The sequence below is a fragment of the Salmo trutta genome, chromosome 15 (assembly GCF_901001165.1).
Source record: "Salmo trutta chromosome 15, fSalTru1.1, whole genome shotgun sequence".
Lineage (NCBI taxonomy): Eukaryota > Metazoa > Chordata > Actinopteri > Salmoniformes > Salmonidae > Salmo > Salmo trutta.
Genome location: NC_042971.1, coordinates 49,119,087 through 49,143,617, shown reverse-complemented (window position 1 = coordinate 49,143,617; position 24,531 = coordinate 49,119,087). Strand labels below are relative to the sequence as shown.

Below are 24,531 nucleotides of genomic sequence, written 5' to 3'. Positions count from 1 at the left end.
TGTGTGTGTGTGTGTGTGTGTGTGTGTGTGTGTGTGTGTGTGTGTGTGTGTGTGTGTGTGTGTGTGTGTGTGTGTGTATGTTCATACAGTATGTGCAGTATGATCATGGTCATTCATTTGTAAAGCTTCCTAAAGAGAGCTGTTGAGTCTCCTTTACTGCTGTGTCCAGCTTGGTGGTGATGAGTGTATCAGGCCTGTTCTTCATTCCTGTCCTGGGCCTCACAGGGTTCCACCTCTATCTGGTGTCTAGGGGCAGAACCACCAACGAACAGGTCAGACAAACCTTGGGCTGTACTTCATTCCATGTAACTCATGCTTTTAAATGACTAGATAAAAGGTTTCTGTACTATATAATGGGGTGACTCTAGGTTGAGTCCTCACTTTAATTATGAAATTGTTGGTTACTTTTTCACAGGTTACTGGGAAGTTTCAAGGAGGGGTCAACCCTTTCACTCAAGGTTGCTGTGGCAACTTGGAGTATCTCATATGTAGTCCCATCTCTCCAAAGTAAGAAACATTTCATGTTTTATGTAAACATGTACAGTATAATATATTGTAAAGGCCCCTAAATTGGAGCTCATTAACTCATCTATTTGCTTGGACCATACCAGGTATACAGCGAGGCCCATTAGGAAATCAACAGTTCGCATCATGCCTCCTTTCCTGAGACCAGAGACTAACAGACAGATCCCAATTATTAGGGTCAGGGATAACGGCGTCCAGTGTCATGATCTCCAAAGTAAAGTAAGTCTGTCCACTCCAAATACCCTCAGTAGGGAAGATCCCCTATTCATACACACACAGCATCGTTATTAGACTTCATCAGCAGATCAGATATAATTAACTATATTTCCTTCTCTTCTGCTCTCAGCGCCCGTCCGCTGACGGTATGGACGAGCCAGATATTAAACGTCTGAACACCCCACCCTCGCTGCACCCCAAACCAGATCCCAACCTGCTGAAGAGCCACCTAGCAACCCTAGAGGGTAGGGTCACGTTACTAATCTAACAACCAAGCATACAGTACCTGTATTATAGATGACTTGAGGAAATGATCATGAAGAAACTTGAAACAGTCCAGAAACTCCTCAAACGGTCATCCACTGCTCTCAACACTGCATCACGGTGGTGACATTATTCCATGTACCATGAAAGGCTTGTGTTAGATTCCACATACATTACTGTCTCTCTCTGAACTAGTTCAGTACCACTAGATATGATGGTCATTTATTTCACATTTTGGTGAATATTAATCCTCCTTCCTCTGTGTTTCAGTTCCAGAGAGTAGTCTTCATCCCAAACCATTGATCCCTCCCCCTGGGCAGATCCTGCAGCAGCTCAGGCCAGCACCGCAGTCCCCCACCAAGCCAACACCCCCCTTATCTGTCCAACAGGTCAGTCATATCATTCGCAATAATGACATCAGATACACTGTGCATTTCTTGCGCTGTGTTTGGAGCCGTTTTCACAGATCATGGTTGTGTTTTGTGGTTTGAGAGCTCTCTGACGGTCTGTTATATGTTGTGGTTGTGTCTAGGTGGCACCAGAGCAACAGGGGGGCAGCAGCAGAGGTCATTACTTGTCATCAGAACCCATCCTGGCCAGAGTGGACCAGCAGCTAGCCTTCCAGTCGGGTCCCATGTCCGCTCCGCACCAGCTCAACTCTCTCACCCTTAACTCCCGCTTCCTCACCCATAAACACGCCTATCGACATGGAAACAAGCTGCCGGCCTTGCACTCAGAGGGTCTGATCTCCCACCAGGTGTCTCCAGGCAGGTTCCCCCCTCACAACCCCCTGTCCAGCCGCAGCAGCCTCTCCTACAGCAACCTGGTGAACCCAGGTGACCCTAACTACCTGCCCCAGCGAGGGGGACCGCCACTTCACTACCACCCCCACTTTTTGACCCTGGGCCCTGATGGCAATGTGCTGCAGGGGTCCCCTTCACATGCCTACAGCGCCGTGTTCATGGGGGTCAGCAGACAATCTCCCCAGACAAGGGACACCTTACCCAGGGACCCCTCTCTACGGGACCTCACCCCTCAGGCCCTCACCCCTCAGGCCCTGATGCACAGGGACCTCTCCCCACAGACCTTGATCCATCAGGAGGCCTCTCCGGTCCGCTACGATAACCTCTCCAAGACCATCATGGCCTCCATCAAGGAGCGGCGGGAGATGGAGGCGAAGGACAGGATGCTGCGGATGCAGGCCAGGTCCCAGGCCCTGTATGGCTGCCCAGACATGGGGGTCTACGACATCCCCAGTAGACGCAGCCTCCCTGCAGACAGCATGCGCCCCCCAGGTTCCCGCGCCCCCACCCCGCCCTCATACGGCTCTAGGGAGTTCATGATGAGCACTGGTATTTTGGGGTACGGAGGTACGAGGTCACCCCTCTCCAGCGCCTCATCATCCTCTCTGACCCGAGCCCCCAGGACTTCCAGCTCCCCCCTGCAGAGCAGCAGTAGCCTACAGAGTAAGGGTCGTTCCCCCTCCCCATCTTACCTCCCCCCAGACAGGCAGGCCAAGCCCTCACCCTCCTCCTCCACCCTGCCCCACACCCCCTCCTCTTCCTCTGCCCCATACGTCCCCCCAAAACGCCCCTCACTCATATGCGCCATGGAGGGCAAGGACTCAGCACCCCTGGCTTTCTCCAAATAGGAAACATTAAGTCTTCCTGAGGGTGTATGCAGCCAGTCAGCCACACCACTCTGCAGTGTTAGCCTGTATAGCCACAACTTCCCAGCACGGTGTAAGTGTGTGGGAGGGTGTGGGAGTCGAGAGGACATCAATATGCAGTTATGGGAATAATTTTGTACAGATATTTATACTTGGTCATCTTGCTAGACAAGGGTGTGTTTTGAATAAAGACTGAGTGTTAACCAACACCATATGCAGATATCTGATTCTCAGGACAGTGGCCAATTGGCAGACAGTTGTGCCTCATGTAGTCAAAGGAACCAATAAGCTCAACTAGAACAGAGGAAATGTACAGAATACTTATCTTTGATTGATGATATACAGTACCAGTCAAAAGTTTGGACACACCTACTCATTCAAGGGTTTTTCTTTATTTTGACTATTTTGTACATTGTAGAATAATATTGAAGACATCGAAACTATGAAATAACATATATGCAATCATGTAGTAACCAAAAAAGTGTTAAACAAATATATTTTATATTTGAGATGCTTCAAAGTAGCCACCCTTTGCCTTTATGAGAGCTATGCACACTCCTGGCATTCTCTCAACCAGCTTCATGAGGTAGTCACCTGTAATGCATTTCAATTAACAGTTGTGCCTTGTTAAAAGTTCATTTGTGGAATTTCTTTCCTTCATAATGTGTTTGAGCCAATCAGTTGTGTTGTGACAAGGTAGGGGTGGTATACAGAAGATAGCCCTATTTGGTAAAATACCAAGTCCATATTATGGCAAGAACAGCTCACGGGGAGAGTCAGGGTGGAGACCTGAGCCAACTCCCCGTGCTTACCGTGGGGAGCGAGTGACTGAGCAAGCACCGTGTTATGCGGTGATGCGCACTGTGTCGCCAGTGCGCATTCACAGCCCGGTGCGCTCTGTGCCAGCGCCCCGCATTTGCCGGGCTAGAGTTAGCATTCAGCCAGTAAGGGTGATGCCAGCTCTGCGCTCCTGGTCTCCAGTGCGCCTCCTTGGTCCAGGATATCCTGCGCCAGCTTTACGCACTGTGTTGCCAGTACGCCTTCACAGCCCAGTTCGTCCTGTGCCAGCGCCCCGCACTTGCCGGGCTAAACTGAGCATCCAGCCAGGACGGGTTGTTCCAGCCCTAAGCTCCAGACCTCCAGTGCGCCTCCATGGCCCAGTATACAATGGTGTGTGCAACGCCAGGGTTGTGGGTTCGAATCCCACGGGGGGCCAGTACAAAAAAAATAAAAAATAATACATTTTTTAAAAATGCATGAAATGAAATGTATGAAATGAATGCATTCACTACTGTAAGTCGCTCTGGATAAGAGCGTCTGCTAAATGACTAAAATGTAAAAAAAAGTATACCCTGTGCCTGCTCTGCGCACCCGGTCTCCAGTGCGTCTCCCCAGTCCGGTGAGACCGGTTCCAGCTCCACGTAAGAAGCCTCCAGTGATGATCCATGGCCCGGACCCTGTAGTGATGATCCATGGCACGAAGCCTCCAGTGATAATCCATGGTCCGGAGCCTCCAGTGATAATCCATGGCATGAAGCCTCCAGTGATAATCCATGGTCTGGAGCCTCCAGTGATAATCCATGGCACGAAGCCTCCAGTGATGATCCATGGCCCGGAGCCTGTAGGGATGATCCATGGCACGAAGCCTCCAGTGATAATCTATGGCCCGGCGCCTCCAGTGATAATCCATGGCACGAAGCCTCCAGTGATAATCCATGGCCCGGAGCCTCCAGTGATGATCCATGGCAAGAAGCCTCCAGCGATGATCCATGGCACGGAACCTGTAGCGATGATCCATGGCACGGAGCCTCCAGCGACGTCCTCCGGTCCAGAGCCTCCAGCGACGTCCCCCGGTCCGGAGCCTCCAGCGACTTCCCCCAGTCCGGAGCCTCCAGTGACGTCTCCCAGTCCGGAGCCTCCAGCGACATCCCCCAGTCCGGAGCCTCCAGCGACGTCCCCCAGTCCGGAGCCTCCAGCGACGTCCCCCAGTCCGGAGCCTCCAGCGACGGTTCCCAGTCAGGAGCCTCCAGCGACGGTTCCCAGTCCGGAGCCTCCAGCGGCGGTTCCCAGTCCGGAGTCTTCAGCGGCGGTTCCCAGTCCGGAGTCTTCAGCGGCGGTCTGCAGTCCAGAGTCTTCAGTGGCAGTATGCTGGCCAGGGTCTTCAGCGGCGGTATGCTGGCCAGGGTCTTCAGCGGCGGTATGCTGGCCAGGGTCTTCAGCGGCGGTCTGCAGTCCAGGGTCTCCAGCGGCGGTTTGCAGTCCAGAGCCTCTGGCGACGATCCACTGTCCGGTGTTACAAAAGCGGAGGGATCAGCGGGCGGAGCGGGGGCTACACCCCGAACCGGAGCCGCCACCATGAGTAGATGCCCACCCGGACCCTCCCCTATAGGTTCAGGTTTGCGGCCGGGAGTCCGCACTTTTGGGGGGGGGGGTACTGTCACACCCTGACCTGAGAGAGCCGTTTTTCTCTGTTTGGTTAGGTCAGGGTGTGATATGGGGTGGGCATTCTATGTCATTGTATTTCTTTGTTTTGGCTGAGTATGGTTTCCTATCAGAGGCAGCTGTCTATCGTTGTCTCTGATTGGGAATCATACTTAGGCAGCCCTTTTTTCCTCCTTCAGTGTGGGATCTTGTTTTTGTACTGCTTAGTATAGCCTGCAGAACGTGACATTCGTTTTCCGTTGTTTATTGTTTTGATTTAGTGTTCTGTGCTAAAATAAATATTTGAACATGAGCACTCACCACACTGCACCTGGATCTCATTCACCTTACGAAAACCATCACAACTGGCTCTCATGAGGACCGCCACAGGAAAGGAAGACCCAGAGTTACCTCTGCTGCAGAGGATAAGTTCATTAGAGTTAACTGCACCTCAGATTGCAGCCCAAATGAATGCTTCACAGAGTTCAAGTAACAGACACATCTCAACATCAACTGTTCAGAAGAGACTGCATGAATCAGGCCTTCATGGTTGAATTGCTACAAACAAACCACTACTAAAGGACACCAATAAGAAGAAGAGACTTGCTTGGGCCAAGAAACCTGAGCAATGGACATTAGACCGGTAGAAATCCGTCTAATTTGGTCTGATGAGTCAAAATGTGAGATTTTTGGTTCCAACCGTAGTGTCTTTGTGAGATTCAGAGTAGGTGAACGGATGATCTCCGCATGTGAGGTTCCCACCGTGAAGCATGGAGGAGGAGTTGTGATGGTGTGGGGGTGCTTTTCTGGTGACTGTGATTTATTTAGAATTCTAGGCACATTTAACCAGCATGGCTACCACAGCATTCTGCAGTGGTACGTCATCCCATCTGGTTTGCGCTTAGTGGGACTATCATTTGTTTTTCAACAGGGCAATGAGTCAGGGCTATTTGACCAATAAGGAGAGTGGTGGAATGCTGCATCAGATGACCTGGCCTCCACAATCACCCAACCTCAATCCAGTTGAAATGGTTTGGGATGAGTTGGACCACAGAGTGAAGGCAAAGCATCCAACAAGTGCTCAGCATATGTGGGAACTCCTTCAAGACTGCTGGAAAAGCATTCCTCATGATGCTGGTTGAGAGAATGCCAAGAGTGTGCAATGCTGTCATCAAGGCAAAGGGTGGCTACTTTGAAGAATCTCAAATATAAAATATATTCTGATTTGTTTAACACCTTTTTGGTTACTACATGATTCCATATTTGTTAATTCATAATGTTGATGTCTTCACTATTATTCTACAATGTAGAAAATAGTCAAAATAACGAAAAACCCTTGAATGAGTAGGTGTGTCCAAACATTTGACTGGTACTGTATGTGTTTTGGTATATGTGTTTTGGTATATGTGTTTTGATAATGCTTTTGAGAAATAATGTCATGTGATGATGAGACATTCTATTATTTTGCGTCTGTTGAAGTCATGCTTTACTAATATTTTGTAGTTGTTTTGACAAATAAAAAAGTGACTGTTTTGTTCCTTTTTTGTATTAGTTGTTGTTTTTTCCACCAGCTTCATGTCCATATCCCAGTTCATTCCTAACCCTAACCCAGGCTTCATGTATACATCCCAGTTCAAACCTAACCATAGCTTATGTACACATCCCAGTTCAAACCATAGCTTCATGTCCACATCCCAGTTCAACCCTAACCCTAACTTCATGTCCACATCCCAGTTCAACCCTAACCCTAACTTCGTATCCACATCCCAGTTCAACCCTAAACCTAGCTTCGTATCCACATCCCAGTTCAACCCTAAACCTAGCTTCGTATCCACATCCCAGTTCAACCCTAAACCTAGCTTCATATCCACATCCCAGTTCAACCCTAATCCTAGCTTCATATCCACATCCCAGTTCAACCCTAATCCTAGCTTCATATCCACATCCCAGTTCAACCCTAATCCTAGCTTCATGTCCACATCCCAGTTCAACCAGAACCCTAACCCTAGCTTCGTATCCACATCCCAGTTCAACCCTAAACCTAGCTTCATATCCACATCCCAGTTCAACCCTAATCCTAGCTTCATGTCCACATCCCAGTTCAACCAGAACCCTAACCCTAGCTTCATGTCCACATCCCAGTTCAACCAGAACCCTAACCCTAGAATCATGTCAACATCCCAGTTCAAACCTAACCCTATCCCTAGCTTCATGTCCACATCCCAGTTCAACCAGAACCCTAATCCTAGCTTCATGTCCACATCTCAGTTCAACCAGAACCCTAATCCTAGCTTCATGTCCACATCCCAGTTCAACCAGAACCCTAACCCTAGATTCATGTCAACATCCCAGTTCAAACCTAACCCTATCCCTAGCTTCATGTTCACATCCCAGTTCCAACCTAACCCTAAACCTAGCTTCATGTCCACTTCCCAGTTCAACCAGAACCCTAACCCTAGCTTCATGTCCACATCCCAGTTCCAACCTAACCCTAAACCTAGCTTCATGTCCACTTCCCAGTTCAACCAGAACCCTAATCCTAGCTTCATGTCCACATCCCAGTTCAACTCTAGCCTCAACCAGAACCCTAACTCTTGCTTTATATCCACATTCCAGTTCAACCCTAACTCTAGCCTCAACTACAACCCTAACCCTAACTTCGGTTTATCTTACTTTTTATCCTACATTTGTCTTTGGACCCGTAAGGTGCTGGAGCTCGGCTCCACCTGGCTCTCCCTTTGACACAAGGTGTAGGAATCCAGGTCAAATCAACAAAATGGTGCCCCCTAGTGGACTTATCTGTGAGTAGAATATAGAAAAAAATCCACAAGAGGAACTGAGTGGGTATAACCTATAGGTTCTACCCTTTTGATTGTCGACTTGCTGAGCTCAACTAAGGATTTCAGAAAAGTATGTATTGTATATCCTAAACAAATTAAGCCTTCAGTATTGAGGTACTGTAATTCCTCTGAGATTGTGTTTTACACTAGAATTCTGATGCTGTGATATTTCTCTGACTGCCAGTGATGGTTGCCATAGCCACAGAGAGATTGAGGCAGTATTCCAGAACTGTAGGACTGCACTGAGAAGTACTGACAACATCATCAAGCGGTTACACAGGGTCAGGAGCTCATAATACAAAAGAAACTGGGATGAACAGCCTTTTTTAACAGTAGACTATCCCTGCTGCAATCTTTCCGTTTCTATAGTTCTGCAGTTGGCAGCAGTCTTTTTTCCCAATCCTTTTATCACAGAACCGTGTGGCTTCACAGAACATGTGTTTTGTAGATGCATGTGTCTGGGAGTCCCAACCAATGCACTATTCATGACCATTCATCTCTTCTTAAGGCTAGAACATCACATGACAACAGCTCCTGGTCTCCTCTGTTTTCCCCCCTTCATTTTACCTATCAATTGTTGTATGTAAAATTCTACTGTTCTTCAGACTTTGGTTCATCCTTTCATTTTCTTCTTCTTCTCTTTGTTTCCCTCTGAATCCCCCCTGATTATGAGGTGGTGCTCACTACAACCCTACTGTGTATAATCACCAGTGTGAATGAGCTGTTTTGATCTTCACCAAGCTGGCAGGAATCATGATTGACACATCAACTGTCTGAAGTCTAGCAATGGGATCGCTTTAAAATCTGTTGATCAAATATTAATCTTGGTTTTCTGTTCACGTGTGTTTTTTGCATTGGCCCAGTTACAGATCTCTGAGCTTCTGGTTTTGATGTAGTTTTGATACTATTAAACCCCCCCCCCCCCTCTCTCGTCTCTGTTTCTGTAGCCTGGGGTAATATGCTAATGAGGAAGGCTGCTTTGAAAAAGAGGGTTTGTGGTTTGTTGAGTGTGTGAAGTGAAGCAGATTCTGGTGTCAGAGTAGCACACCATCATACACCATGTTATGGTTATGTTTGGGTGACCAATGGTGATAAAGTTATTTCAAAGGCGCACCACACACACACACACACCCTCCTAATTGATATGCCCCATTGATCAGGTTCATCAGTGCCTTGCTGATTGCCAGGTTCAGATTACCGTGGCGCTGATGCGTTTAATTTTCTCCCTGGGTTGCTTATGATGAAGGGTTTCCTGTGGTGACACTTGACAGGAAGGATCAGTATAAATCACAACACTCTGGGTAGTTCAGGTCTCTGGGGGGCCCTGGTTTACATCCATTATTTATCACAATTCAAGGAGACTTATATCTCATGTATTAGCTATTATACAGGTATAGGATCTTAATTTGATCACCCTGTTGCAGGAGAACGTTCCTGCAATGCAGGAAATGTAAAACTTGTAATGTCACACCCTGATCTGTTTCAACTGTCCTCGTTATAGTCTCCACCCCCTACAGGTGTTGCTTTTTTTCTGCAGAATATTTATCCCTGTGTTTCCTTGTATGTCATCTTGTATGTCCAAGCCTACCAGCAGTTTTTCACGTTTTCCTGCTTTGCCTTTTCTCCTTTTTCTAGTCCTCCTGGTTTCGACCCTTGCCTGTTCTGGACTCTGTACCCGCCTGCCTGACCATTCTGCCTGCCCTGACCTCAAGCCTGCCTGCCACTCTGTACCTCCTGGATTCTGATCTGGTTATGACCTTTTGCCTGTCCATGACAATTCTCTTGCCTATCCTCTTTGGATTTATTAAACATCTTAAACTCCAATCATCTGCCTCCTGTGTCTGCATTTGGGTCTCGCCTAGTGTCATGATATGTAGTGTATTTGAGGTTTAAAAAGGCTTCTGACATTATAATTTTTTTATTTGATTTTACCTTATGAAAAATGTATCAACCCCTGCTAAAATGTCCATTATTATCCACATAATACTTAACATTTTATGTTGCTGAAGGATCATTTTCCTGCTGTAGCAAACTGGCTCAAATGAAAATCCTACATCTGTACAGTAGAACTTTAACATCCCATTGGTGCTTTGTTGGTCTGTCTGAATTTCCATTCCTTTTCCTTTTTTCCTTTTCTTGTTTTTTTGTGTATTATTCTGATTGGCAGGTACTGCTGTACTTCAAACTGTGTCGGTAGTAACTTGAAGACAGATCATCAGGTGCGGTATCATTAGTAGTCGGAGGGAAGAGGCTCTCAAGATTACTGGCTCCACTCTGGGAAAAGCTCCTTCTTTCAAGTCCTAGATATATTACAATTTGTTATTTTTTAAGAGCCTGGTTCCTCCATACACCAATGACTAAATACAGAACATTATCCTGTGTTATAGCTCGTTGTTGACCTTTGTTGTTATTTCCAGATACAGCTTAATTTCAATGGACTACGCTGCTGCTGAGTCAACAACAAGATCTACCAATTCACTTTAATCTCCTTGGTCACAGCTTATAATTGTGCATTTTAGCCATCCTTAGACGCTAACTGCTCTGCTTATTAAACTAGCTGTGCTGTGAAGTCCTCCATGTCAATTCTACTAATAAATTAGCCTCGGTCACATCAGACTTTCACAGAGGTGGGTGGGGAAAGGAGGGGTAGGAGGGTTTAGTAGGGATGAACAGGATGAACGGGAGGCATTGAATGTGTCTCTGTGTGATAGAGAGAATGTGGGAATGAGTGGATGTGGAGGAATGTAATGCTGAGCATGACAGAATGCGTGTCTATTTGAGCAAATGGTTACTCTACTGTACTGTGCAATATCCATAACATACATACAGTATTTCTGTGTGGGATCCCGGATGTATGGACATGCTCGTATGGTTAGGTCTATAGGCATGTTGTTTCTTACTAGCTGTGCCCCTTGTTCTTGTGTATTATCATCTTTATATGTAGAGGCTGGCATTCTTAGCCCTCCGATATGCACATTTTCAGGGAAGTTAGGAACCAATATACACAGGCAGTTAGGAAAGCAAAGGCTAGCTTTTTCAAACAGAAATTTGCATCCTGTAGCACAAACTCCAAAAAGTTCTGGGACACTGTAAAGTCCATGGAGAATAAGAGCACTTCCTCCCAGCTGCCCACTGCACTGAGGCTAGGAAATACTGTCACCACCGATAAATCCACGATAATTGAGAATTTCAATAAGCATTTTTCTACGGCTGGCCATGCTTTCCACCTGGCTACCACTACCCCGATCAACAGCCCTACACCCTGATAGCAACTTGCCCAAGCCTCGCCCCATTTCTCCTTCACCCAAATCCAGATAGCTGATGTTCTGAAAGAGTTGCAAAAACTGGACCCCTACAAATCAGCTGGGCTAGACAATCTGGACCCTCTCTTTCTAAAATTATCCGCCGCAATTGTTGCAACCCCTATTACTAGCCTGTTCAACCTCTCTTTCGTATCGTCTGAGTTTCCCAAAGCTGCCGCGGTCATCCCTCTCTTCAAAGGGGGAGACATTCTAGACCCAAACTGTTACAAACCTATATCCATCCTACCCTGCCTTTCAAAGGTCTTTGAAAGCCAAGTTAACAAACAGATCACCGACCATTTCGAATCCCACCGTACCTTCTCCGCTATTCAATCTGGTTTCCGAGCTGGTCATGAGTGCACCTCAGCCACGCTCAAGGTCCTAAACGATATCATAACGGCCATCGATAAAAGAAAATACTGTGCAGCCGTATTCATTGACCTGGCCAAGGCTGGTTTATGACTGCCTCGCCTGGTTTACCAACTACTTCTCAGATAGAGTTCAGTGTGTCAAATCGGAGGGCCTGTTGTCCAGACCTCTGGCAGTCTCTATCGGGGTGCCACAAGGTTCAATTCTCAGGCCGACTCTTTTCTCTGTATACATCAATGATGTCGCTCTTGCTGCTGGTGATTCTCTGATCCACCTCTACGCAGACGACACCATTCTGGATACTTCTGGCCCTTCTTTGGACACTGTGTTAACTAACCTCCAGACGAGCTTCAATGCCATACAACTCTCCTTCTGTGGCCTCCAACTGCTCTTAAATGCAAGTAAAACTAAATGCATGTTCTTCAACCGATCGCTGCCCGCACCTGCCCGCCCGTCCAGCATCACTACTCTGGACGGCTCTGACTTAGAATATGTGGACAACTACAAATACCTAGGTGTCTGGTTCGACTGTAAACTCTCCTTCCAGACTCACATTAAGCATTTCCAATCAAAAATTAAATCTAGAATCGGCTTCCTATTTCGCAACGAAGCATCCTTCGCTCATGCTGCCAAACATACCCTCATAGAACTGACTATCCTACCGATCCGTGACTTCGGCGATGTCATTTACAAAATAGCCTCCAACACTCTACTCAGAAAATTGGATGCAGTCTATCACAGTGCCATCCATTTTGTCACCAAAGCCCCATATACTACCCACCACTACAACCTGTATGCTCTCGTTGGTTGGCCCTCGCTTCATATTCGTCGCCACACCCACTGGCTCCAGGTCATCTATAGGTCTTTGCTAGGTAAAGCCCCGCCTTATCTCAGCTCACTGGTCACCATAGAAGCACCCACCAATAGCACACGCTCCAGCAGGTTTATCTCACTGGTCACCCCCAAAGCCAATTCTTCCTTTGGCTGCCTTTTCTTCCAGTTCTCTGCTGCCAATGACTGGAACGAATTGCAAAAATCACTGAAGCTGGAGACTCATATCTCCCTCACCAACTTTAAGCATCAACTGTCAGAGCAGTTCACAGATCATTGCACCTGTACATAGCCCATCTGTAAATAGCTCATCCAACAACCTCATCCCCATATTGTTATTTATTTTTTGCTCCTTTGCACCTCAGTATCTCTACTTGCACATTCATCTTCTGCACATCTATAACTCCAGTGTTTAATTGCTAAATTGTAATTACTTCGCCACTACGGCCTATTTATTGCCTTACCTCCCTAATCTTACCTCATTTGCACAACCTGTATAGATTTTTTTCTATTGTGTTTATTTGTTTATTCCATGTGTAACTCTGTGCTGTTTGTGTTGCACTGCTTTGCTTTATCTTGGCCAGGTAGCAGTTGTAAATGAGAACTTGTTCTCAACTGGCCTACCTGTGTCACGCCTTGACCTTAGAGAGACGTTTTATTCCTCTATTTGTTAGGTCAGGGTGTGATGTGGGGTGGGCATTCTATGTTGTATATTTCTTTGTTGTGACCGAGTAGGGTTCCCAATCAGTGGCAGCTGTCTATCGTTGTCTCTGATTGGGAATCATACTTAGGCAGCATTTTCCCACCTGTGTTTTGTGGGTAGTTATTTTCTGTTTAGCTTATGTGCCTAATGGAACTGTGTGTTTTCGGTTTTGTTATTTTGTTTGAGTGTTTCTTGAAAATAATTATCATGAACACTTACCATGCTGCGTTTTGGTCCACTGCTCCTTCAACTACAAACGACAAGCGTTACAACCTGGTTAAATAAAGGTGAAATAAAAACAATTCTTAAAGGCCCAGTGCAGTCAAAAATGTGATTTTTCCTCTGTTTTATTTATATTTCCACACTACGAGGTTGGAATATTATTGTGAAAATGATGATAGTGCAAGGGCTGTTTGAAAAGACGGCAGGAAATATTGAGCCTGTTTTGGTTGGATGGAGTTTTGGCCTACTTGGTGACATCACCAGGCGATAAATTAGTTAATAGACCAATAAGAAAGAGAGCTCCAAACCTCTCTGCCAAAAACAACTACTTGTCACTTTTCCCCTCCCCACTCAGACCACTCCTAGACAGTTCTGGCAAAATTCTAGGTTGAGAAATTGCTCTTTGCTAGGAAGCTATTATTTGTTATTTTTGACCATTTTAATTTAAAGTAATCATAGTGAGGTGCTTTAAAAATTATTATATTTTTTGTTGTACTTTTTCATGATATCCAATTGGTAGTTACAATCTTGTCCCATCGCTGCAACTCCTGTACAGACTCAGGAGAGGCAAAGGTTGAGAGCCATGTGTCCTCCGGAACAAGACCCTGCCAAGCCACACTGCTTCTTGACACACTGCTCGCTCTCCTCTCCTCATCCCTCCAACCGCACCAATGTGTTAGAGGAAACACTACACCTGGCAACTGTGTATGTACCCAGCCCGCCACAGGAGTCACTAGAGCGCGATGGGACAAGGACACCCCAGCCAGCCAAACCCTCCCCTAACCCGGACGACACTGGGCAAATTTTGAGCTGCCTCATGCCTGGTATCGAACCCAAATCTGCAGTGACGCCGCTAGCACTGCGATGCAGTGCCTTAGAACGCTGCGCCACTCGGGAGGCCCAAGGTGCTTAATAGATATCCAGAAGTTATTTGATATTGAGATAGAAATGGCTGCATTGGACCTTTAAGCCGTCCTATTACTGCCTAGTTAAATAAAGGTTAATTAAAAAAATCCTATTACTGTAATATTCAAGTCAAAGACAAACATATTTTGTTCACAATGTGTAGCTTTCTGTTTGCATTTGCATTTCACTGACCATCACTCTATGGTGCAAGGTATGTTTTCACAGAGCACTATAGGGGGAGGATTTTAGTGTCTCTTTAGATGAGTGGGTTTAATATTCAAATGTAATGTTGTATCATTTAATTACATGCAAATGTCTAGTTTTACTGGAGGCTGTTATCTCAGTATGCGGGGCTCTCTTTTCCTGCTGTACCCAGTGTCCATCCTCTCCTTCTCTCCTCATCCCTCCATCCTTCTCTCCCTCCATCCTCTTTTTCCCTATATCCCTCCCTCGGTCTGTCCTGCACGTGGGTGACAGGGCTGGGCTAGTGCAGCCTTCTCCTTGCTCCAGCTGCATCTGTTTGTCAGCCCAGAGGGAAATGTGTGTGTGTGTGTGTGTTTCACTGTTTCTCTCTGCTTGGGCGAGAGAGTATACAGAGCATACAGATTACTGGTCTTTACAACTATGTAATCAGCGTTTATATAGCAGTATTTAGCAGTATTTCTTTTGGTGTGATTTAACCACCATCTTGCTACTAACCCAGAACTTGGATACAGCTGTTTGTTTCTATGACAGCAGAGAGGGTTGTGTAGTGATGAGGTTGCCTTTTTGTTGTTGATTCAGCATCTCTTTCACGAGGGAAAGTGCAGCATTCATCTGAGCCCACTGTGTGAATGTGTGAGAGAGTGTGTGCCAGTGTGTCCATATGTGTGTGTCTCTGTGTGTGTGTGTGTGTGTGTGTGTGTGTGTGTGTGTGTGTGTGTGTGTGTGTGTGTGTGTGTGTGTGTGTGTGTGTGTGTGTGTGTGTGTGTGTGTGAGAGAGAGAGAGAGCGTGTGCATGTGCCTGCGCGCGTATGTGCGTTATTGAGAGCCCGGGAGGAAGGATGGTTGCTCATGTCTGAACTGCCTCCACGCTCGCAGGGAAAGTCAAGGCAGAAAATAGCAGAAGGGGGGGAACAGACGCAGTGGTCTCATCTCACAGAGGACTGATTCTGTCCATCATTTGTTGGGGAAGCTAATCAAAGGGATTTGGCAATGCCTGCAGAGGTGAAAGGGGTAAGTGTTTTGATTTAGTATTTGTTTTCTCTTCTCTATCCTCCCTATTTTCCCTCTGATGCTTTCCCTACAGGAGCCCCATCCACAGCTGTGCTGTATTCTGTATGCTATGCTTGTCTCATGAAGGGGAAAGCATTATTTTCTCCTCTCAGATCAGTGTGTTGCAGTTTCCCATTCCTCGTGTGTGCTCAGGGACATGCTGTTAACACCTCTGCTCAGTGTGTATACTGCAGGCCATATGGAGAGGCTGTTAATCATGGTAACATTATGAGAGGAGGCTGAGTGATAACCACCCACAGGGGAATGTGCTGCTGCTGCTTCATACGCTTTTACACTCAGCACACCGCCAGCCAGCCAGCCAGCCAGCCAACCACCCAGCACACCGCCAGCCCAACCTGGTCTCAGAGCATTTTGCATTATTTTGAATGTAAATTCGAGACACTCCATTTAATACGATATGTTACGTTTTGTATGGTATGTATTAATTTGTGAATGTCCATCACCTATTTTGTATGATATGTTGTAAATTACAATCGGTATTATATGTTATGAATTTGCGAAACGTACAATATGTTACGAATTTGCAAAACGTATGATATGTTATGAATTCTAGCTAACTCGTTAACGTTAGGGTTAAGGTTAGGGTTAAGTTTAGCAGTTAGGTTAAGGGGTTAAAGTTATGGTTAGGGGAAGGTAAAAGGGTTGGGTTAGCTAACATGCTATGTAGTTGCAAAGTTGGTAATTAGCTAAAGTTGCCCGTGATGAGATTTGAACTTGTAACCTTTGGTTTGCTAGACATTTGTGTTGCTAGACATTTGTTTTGCTAGACATTTGCGTTATACACCCCCCCATCCACCCCGGGTTGCTAGATGTTCAGGTTATATGCCCACCCACCCATCCATCCCGACCAACCAACCAACCAACATACTTTCGGTATTGCCTTAAGTAAAAGGTCCAATGCAGCCGTTTTTATCTGTCTTATGTAACCATACCAAATGTAACAGTGTCTTGGATTAACAAACAGAATAATACAAAATGCTCTGAGACCAGGTTGGCCAGCCAGCCACTGCAAGTTAGAATGACATTAAATATGACCATGCAGTATTTCATTGTTTGTGCACCAGGGGGCTTCCTGCCACCTGCTTCCTGTTTCCTGCATCCTGCACAGATAAACACAAGGGATGAGAGGTGTCCTGTCCTCATTCTCAATGGAAATTAGTTTTGGCACCGCAGTGAATAAGATGGGAAATCCTAATGGCGGCAGATCACCTAGCGATTAAGTGTGTTGGGCTAGTAACCAAAAGATTGCTTGTTTGAATCTCCAATAATCTGTCGTTGTACCCTTGAGCAAGGCACTTAACCCTAATTGCTCTGGATAAGAGCACTTCATAAATGGCTTACGCATCGCTGTGCTGGGAGATTGGACAATGCTGTGTTTGTGTAATGTGGACAGAGAATGTTTTCCTCCCACATCTTGGCTGCGTTACAGCACAAAAACAAGTAATCTTCTTGCTCTGATCCTGTCTAATTATGAACCCTGGGAGTAGATCTATTATGACAGATGATTACTGTATTTACATATATTTTGTGCACACGTTCATTTGACATCAAGTACTGGAGCAATACACATTTCTCTCTCCTCTATCTGATGAACACAAATTGACTGCATTGTCAGTGTTAATTCCAACAGGATCACAGCTTCTCCTCTGATCTGCATTAATACCGGGATAGAGGGCAGCATGATTCATCTATCAGAATGAGCTTGTGACAAGTATTAAATGTGGCTTGCGTCTGAAGTGCCCTTGACCCGGCGACTAAATCTGAACTCACTCAGCAGAAGATCAGACTGTGGGCCTTTCCGCTATACTGTCGTGCAGTCAGCCCCCATTGGACAGTTGAATGTAACGAGACACTAATCCTGTCACTTTGTCCCCTGCTTCAGTGCCTCTAACATCTATCTAATTCATCTCATTGGTAAACAGCAAATACAGGCTGTAGATGAAGGAATATGAGGATATTTATTTGATGTGATGGAGGAAAGATATGAGGGTAGTTGAACAGTGTTCTATGGATGGATGAGTGCTTTGAGTATTTGATGATAAGTGATGGCTGGTCAAATGGAGGTATGGCTGCACAGTGTCTGAAAGATTTGTTGGAAGTCTAATCTAAAAACAGGGCCAGGTGTGATTTCTTTTCACAAGTCCCTAACCTCACTATCTATCCCTCTATCCCGCTTTCAACCCCTATTACAATCGCTCAATCCCTCCATCAAGCCTTCCTTTAGAGAACAGAGATACCCTGCCTATTCCTAGCCACCTAGCTATTCATTTACCTCTGCTTTGCAATTCCTCCAGTCATTCATCCCTCCAAGGCTGTTTAAGCCTGCATCATCTCCTGTCCTTTCCTCTCTTTTGCTCTCTCTCTTTCGCTCTCTCTCTCTTTCGCTCTCTCTTTCTCTCTCTCTCTGCTGTGTGACAACCATTGGGCTTTCATCTCTCCTTCTCTCTCTCTACTCTGACAAACGTATTTGCATGAAGATGAGGGCTCTCATGTTTGACATTGTATGTTTGGGAAATGGAGGCTGCGAGTGAATCGAGCTCTCCCATTGCATTAATGAGTTATCCATTATTATTATACCTCCTGCTCCACATTCTGTGGACTATTTTACATTCAGGCCCCTACTATTAAACCTTTGGATTTTATGTGGACTATTTTACATATTGCTCAATGAAGTTGGAATACTGCTGAATTCAGTTCTACTATGTTTCAATAAGACAAGCAACCTGGTATTCTCATTTGTTTCTGCACAGTAGGATTGAGAGCACTTTCATTTAGTATGGTGAGATGTGATGCAGTGAATTTTATGTTGACAGATTATCTGCTGGCTTGCAAGAGATATTGGCACATAAATCTAAATTCTCCCTCATGGTGAATGTGGTTCTAATCAGGATCCTATTGACTAAGATCTCAGATTCAGACACTCTTGGGCTTTAGTATGTGATCAAAACCGAACTGTCCTTGTCTAAAGAGTATTATGCAAAAACATGTAAACATTTATTATGGGTCATTATGTTCTTATTTTATGCCTCTTTAGTCTATTTATAGACCCATTCTAAATTGTTTATGCTGTATATTTAATAAATCCTTGTTTTGGGGAAAACTACAATCCCACTGGGCACAGATATCAATTCAACATCTATTCCACGTTGGTTCAACGTTATTTAGTTGAAATGACGTGAAAACAATGCTGATTAAACCAGTGTGTTAGTTTCTTCTTGAAGTAAATAAGCATACATAACTAAATTACCCTGTATGCCTGAGGCTAGCTGCTGGATGGAAAGGGCTGATTAAAGGCAGGACATTGTTATATCTCAGTAATTATGCCAAAACATTTCTCCTCATTAATCTTTTAACACATCAACTCTATCAGCATCTGAACCTCCACAATTACTACCCGGGCCGGCCCTAGGCACAAGTGACATAGGTGGTTGGTTAGGGCCCCCGGCTGCTAGGGGGCCCCCGACCAGTTTAGGAACTCAGTCGGGGACTCAACTTACTGTTGAGCGTTAGAATAGTAGAATACGGCCTACCGAGTGGCGCAGCGGTCTAAGGCACTGCATTACAGTGCTGTAGGTGTCACTACAGATCTGGGTTCGATCCCGGAGTGTGTCACAGCTGGCCGCAACCGGGAGACCCATGAAGCTGTGTGCAATTGGCACAGAGTCGTCTGGGTTAGGGGAGGGTTTGGCCAGCCAGGATGTCCTTGTCCCATCGCACTCTAGCAACTCCTTCTGGCAGGCCGGGTGCATGCACACAGGCCGGGTGCATGCACACCAGTTGTATGGTGTTTCCTCCGACACATTGGTGGGGCTGGCTTCCGGGTTAAGCGAGCTGTGTGTCAAGGAGCAGTGTGGCTTGGCAGGGTCATGTTTCGGAGGATGCATGGCAGTGAGTGGCGGGACAAGACTGTAACAACCAAATGGGGAGAAATAGGGGTAAAAAAGTAATAGAATACACAAGGTGCAATAAAAAAATGGTTGTGCATCAGCAGTTCCTCTTGTTATGTCAGTCACTCAATTAGCTCATGTCAGCTATTTTTTGATTGGTAAGGTAGTCTACCCGACTATCTAAACTTGTAGCAATCATGGCTGAATTACCGACCAGGCACGAAGGACATGTGCCCAGGGGCCCTGACCTTCAGGGGACCCCATTGATTTTCTTAGTTACTCTCACTCAGATATCATATTAACATGGCATAAGTCATGGAAAAATGTGTAGAATTACAGGAAATTAGCTTTAAAATGGCAAAAATGTCTCTCCACTCCATGGCAAAATGTGTAGAATTGCAGGAAATGAACTTGAAAACGTAACATTTTTCTCTCTGCCATCAAGAGGGGGGCCACTAAAATGTTTTGCCCGCGAGGTGGTGGGCTAGTGCCAACCCTGATTACTACAGCCTTCTCTACTCTTTTCCATTCCCCATACATGGCCACACATCAGTGTGGAAGTTCTGAATAGTTTTATGGCCTTGCTCTATAGCCTATACAGTGAGGTGGGTGTTTGAAAGCGAGGGCTTAAAAATGAACAATTGCGAGCAGTCAGCAGGGGAAGTGAAAGGTCAGCAGAATGGCAGTAGCAGATTGGTCCATGGGGCGAGAGGGTCTCAGGAGAAATCAAACCATCGCACTTTAATTAAACAGGTGGAGCTCATTCTCACATTTAGATAATACCCTCTCCTGCTCTCACCGGGCCTGTCACCTTTAGTTCATGTCTTTATTTCTCCCTCTCTTTACAAACGGTACTGGGCCCTCTCTCTCTCTGTGTGAAACTTTCTCTTCTGCACTTGGTCTGTAGGAGTAGGATGTCTCTAACTAAATCTCTTCCCTTTGCTGTGCGTGCCATGTCTGTTGTGTAGGAGTCTGAGTGTGTAGCTAACTCTTTCTCCTGTTGTGTAGGAGCAGATCCCAGAGGGGCCCTCCTCTCTGGGGGCCATGATCCTGGAGCCCAAGGAGCCCCCAGTGGAGCATCCATTGCATGCAGACGATGACCTGGACACACCCACCTCCAACACCTCCGTGGTCACCTCCACCAATGGCAGTTCCACTACAGAGACACAATACTCAGAGGCAGAGGTCTTTATCCCCTGTACAATGCTTACTTTAATTACTTAATATATCACCCATATCCTTTATACACTGCTCAAAAAAATAAAGGGAACACTAAAATAACACATCCTAGATCTGAATGAATGAAATAATCTTATTAAATACGTTTTTCTTTACATAGTTGAATGTGCTGACAACAAAATCACAGGAAAATAATCAATGGAAATCCAATTTATCAACCCATGGAGCTCTGGATTTGGAGTCACACTCAAAATTTAAGTGGAAAACCACACTACAGGCTGATTCAACTTTGATGTAATGTCCTTAAAACAAGTCAAAATGAGGCTCAGTAGTGTGTGTGGCCTCCACGTGCCAGTATGACCTCCCTACAACGCCTGGGCATGCTCCTGATGAGGTGGCGGATGGTCTCCTGAGGGATCTCCTCCCAGACCTGGACTAAAGCATCCGCCAACTCCTGGACAGTCTGTGGTGCAATGTGGCGTTGGTGGATGGAGCGAGACATGATGTCCCAGATGTGCTCAATTGGATTCAGGTCTGGGGAACGGGCGGACCAGTCCATAGCATCAATGCCTTCCTCTTGCAGGAACTGCTGACACACTCCAGCCACATGAGGTCTAGCATTGTCTTGCATTAGGAGGAACCCAGGGCCAACCGCACCAGCATATGGTCTCACAAGGGGTCTGAGGATCTCATCTCGGTACCTAATGGCAGTCAGGCTACCTCTGGCGAGCACATGGATGGCTGTGCGGCCCCCCAAAGAAATGCCACCCCACACCATGACTGACCCACCGCCAAACCGGTCATGCTGGAGGATGTTGCAGGCAGCAGAACGTTCTCCACGGCGTCTCCAGACTCTGTCACATCTGTCACATGTGCTCAGTGTGAACCTGCTTTCATCTGTGAAGAGCACAGGGCGCCAGTGGCGAATTTGCCAATCTTGGTGTTCTCTGGCAAATGCCAAACGTCCTGCACGGTGTTGGGCTGTAAGCACAACCCCCACCTGTGGACGTCGGGCCCTCATACCACCCTCATGGAGTCTGTTTCTGACCGTTTGAGCAGACACATGCACATTTGTGGCCTGCTGGAGGTCATTTTGCAGGGCTCTGGCAGTGCTTCTCCTGCTCCTCCTTGCACAAAGGCGGAGGTAGCGGTCCTGCTGCTGGGTTGTTGCCCTCCTACGGCCTCCTCCACGTCTCCTGATGTACTGGCCTGTCTCCTGGTAGCGCCTCCATGCTCTGGACACTACGCTGACAGACACAGCAAACCTTCTTGCCACAGCTCGCATTGTCCTGGATGAGCTGCACTACCTGAGCCACTTATGTGGGTTGTAGACTCCGTCTAATGCTACCACTAGAGTGAAAGCACCGCCAGAATTCAAAAGTGACCAAAACATCAGCCAGGAAGCATAGGAACTGAGAAGTGGTCTGTGGTCCCCACCTGCAGAACCACTCCTTTATTGGGGGTGTCTTGCTAATTGCCTATAAATTCCACCTGTTGTCTATTCCATTTGCACAACAGCATGTGAAATTTATTGTCAATCAGTGTTGCTTCCTAAGTGGACAGTTTGATTTCACAGAAGTGTGATTGACTTGGAGTTACATTGTGTTGTTTAAGTGTTCCCTTTATTTTTTTGAGCAGTGTATAATGCTTACTTTAATTACTTAATTTATCACCCATATCCCCTATATAAGGCTTACTTTAATCACTTCATTTATCACCCATATCCTTTATATAATGCTTACTTTAATTACTTCATTTATCACCCATATTCTTTATATAATGCTTACTTTAATTACTTTATTTATCACCCATATCCTTTATATAATGCTTACTTTAATTACTTCATTTATCACCCATATCCTTTATATAATGCTTACTTTAATTACTTCATTTATCACCCATATCCTTTATATAATGCTTACTTTAATTACTTCATTTATCACCCATATCCTTTATATAATGCTTACTTTAATTACTTCATTTATCACCCATATCCTTTATATAATGCTTACTTTAATTACTTCATTTATCACCCATATCCCCTATATAATGCTTACTTTAATTACTTCATTTATCACCCATATCCCCTATGTAATGCTTACTTTAATTACTTCATTTATCACCCATATCCTTTATATAATGCTTACTTTAATTACTTCATTTATCACCCATATCCTTTATATAATGCTTACTTTAATTACTTAATTTATCACCAATATCCCCTATGTAATGCTTACTTTAATTACTTCATTTATCACCCATATCCCCTATATAATGCTTACTTTAATTACTTCATTTATCACCCATATCCCCTATGTAATGCTTGCTTTAATTACTTCATTTATCACCCATATCCCCTATATAATGCTTACTTTAATTACTTCATTTATCACCCATATCCCCTATGTAATGCTTGCTTTAATTACTTCATTTAGCAATCAGCCGTCATCTCCCCCAGGATCATACTGTAATCATTCTCTGCTCCACTGTAATCTGAAGCATGGATTACTCCTTCATTATATCTCCTATAAAATTCCCTATCTCTGTGCATTAAGATTTATCACAGAACAATGGGAAACAATAATAAACAATTCCTGTTGGACTGTGTTTTTCATCTGCAGCCCTGGTGAGCCATGATTTTAATCTGAGCCATCTGCCAGAGACGAATTGCAATTCAACAGAATGTACATTTAATGGCCTTAGCTTTTTGAACTGAAGGCTGGTGCGTGCCAGGCTGACAGAATTTTTCTTGGGGAAGTAGCATCTAACAGAGAAGGCCCCAAAGCTTATCCTAGTGTAGAGAATGGCTAGTGGATACTATTTCCACATTCATACACTACATGACCAAAAGTATGTGGACACCTGCTTGTCGAACATCTCATTCCAAAATCATGGGCATTAATATGGAGTTGGTCACACCTTTGCCGCTATAACAGCCTCAACTCTTCCAGGTAGGCTTTCCACTAGATGTTGGAACATTGCTGCAGGGACTTGCTACCATTCAGCCACAAGAACATGAGTGAGGTCAGGCCACTGATGTTGGGCGATTAGGCCTGACTCGCAGTCGGCATTCCAACTCCTCCCAAAGGTGTTTGATGGGGTTGAGGTCATGGCTCTGTGCAGGCCAGTCAAGTTCTTCCACACCGATCCCAACTAAATATTTCTGTATGGACCTCGCTTTGTGCATGGGGGCATTGTCATGCTGAAACAGGAAAGGGCCTTCCCCAAACTGTGCCACAAAGTTGGAAGCATAGAATCGTCTTGAATGCCATTGAATGCTGTAGTATTAAGATTTCCCTTCACTGGAACTAAGGGGCCTAGCCCGAACCATGAAAAACAGCCTCAGACCATTATTCCTCCTACATCAAACTTTACAGTTGGCACTATACATTGGGGCAGGTAGTGTTCTCCTGGTGTCTGCCAAACCCAGATTTGTCCGTTGGACAGCCAGATGGTGAAGCGTGATTCATCACTCCAGAGAACGCGTTTCCACTGCTCCAGAGTCTAATGGCGGCGAGCTTTACACCCCTCCAGCCGACGCTTGGCATTGCGCATGGTGATCTTAGGCTTGTGTGCGGCTGCTCGGCCATGGAAACCCATTTCATGAAGCTCCCGATGAACAGTTCTTGTGCTGACGTTGCTTCCAGAGGTAGTTTGGTACTCGGTAGTGAGTGTTGCAACCAAGCTACGCGCTTCAGCACTCGGCGGTCCAGTTCTGTGAGCTTGTGTGGCCTACCACTTCGCGGCTGAGCCGTTGTTGCTCCTAGATGTTTACACTTCACAATGACAATACTTACAGTTGACCGGGGCAGCTCTAGCAGGGCAGAAATTTTAAGAACTGACTTGTTGGAAAGGTGGCATCCTATGACAGTGCTATGTTGAAAGTCACTGAGCTCTTCAGTAAGGCCATTCTACTGCCAGT

The 24,531-nt window shown here is 45.7% G+C and overlaps 2 protein-coding genes across 2 annotated transcripts in view; both read left to right on the top strand.

Annotated features, from left to right (window-relative positions):
• The window catches only part of LOC115149225 (probable palmitoyltransferase ZDHHC8), a 29,018-nt gene extending 26,135 nt beyond the window's left edge, over positions 1-2,883 (top strand). The window contains exons 5-10 of the mRNA XM_029691890.1: positions 170-272; positions 416-507; positions 612-744; positions 872-986; positions 1,276-1,394; positions 1,538-2,883. Coding sequence (XP_029547750.1) covers positions 170-272; positions 416-507; positions 612-744; positions 872-986; positions 1,276-1,394; positions 1,538-2,656 — 1,681 coding nt within the window. The 3' untranslated portion in view covers positions 2,657-2,883. The remainder of the gene's footprint in view (positions 1-169; positions 273-415; positions 508-611; positions 745-871; positions 987-1,275; positions 1,395-1,537) is intronic.
• Positions 2,884-15,275: 12,392 nt separating this feature from the next.
• The window catches only part of LOC115148325 (armadillo repeat protein deleted in velo-cardio-facial syndrome homolog), a 30,779-nt gene continuing 21,523 nt past the window's right edge, over positions 15,276-24,531 (top strand). Inside the window, exons 1-2 of the mRNA XM_029690250.1 lie at positions 15,276-15,483; positions 20,439-20,615. Coding sequence (XP_029546110.1) covers positions 15,463-15,483; positions 20,439-20,615 — 198 coding nt within the window. The 5' untranslated portion in view covers positions 15,276-15,462. The remainder of the gene's footprint in view (positions 15,484-20,438; positions 20,616-24,531) is intronic.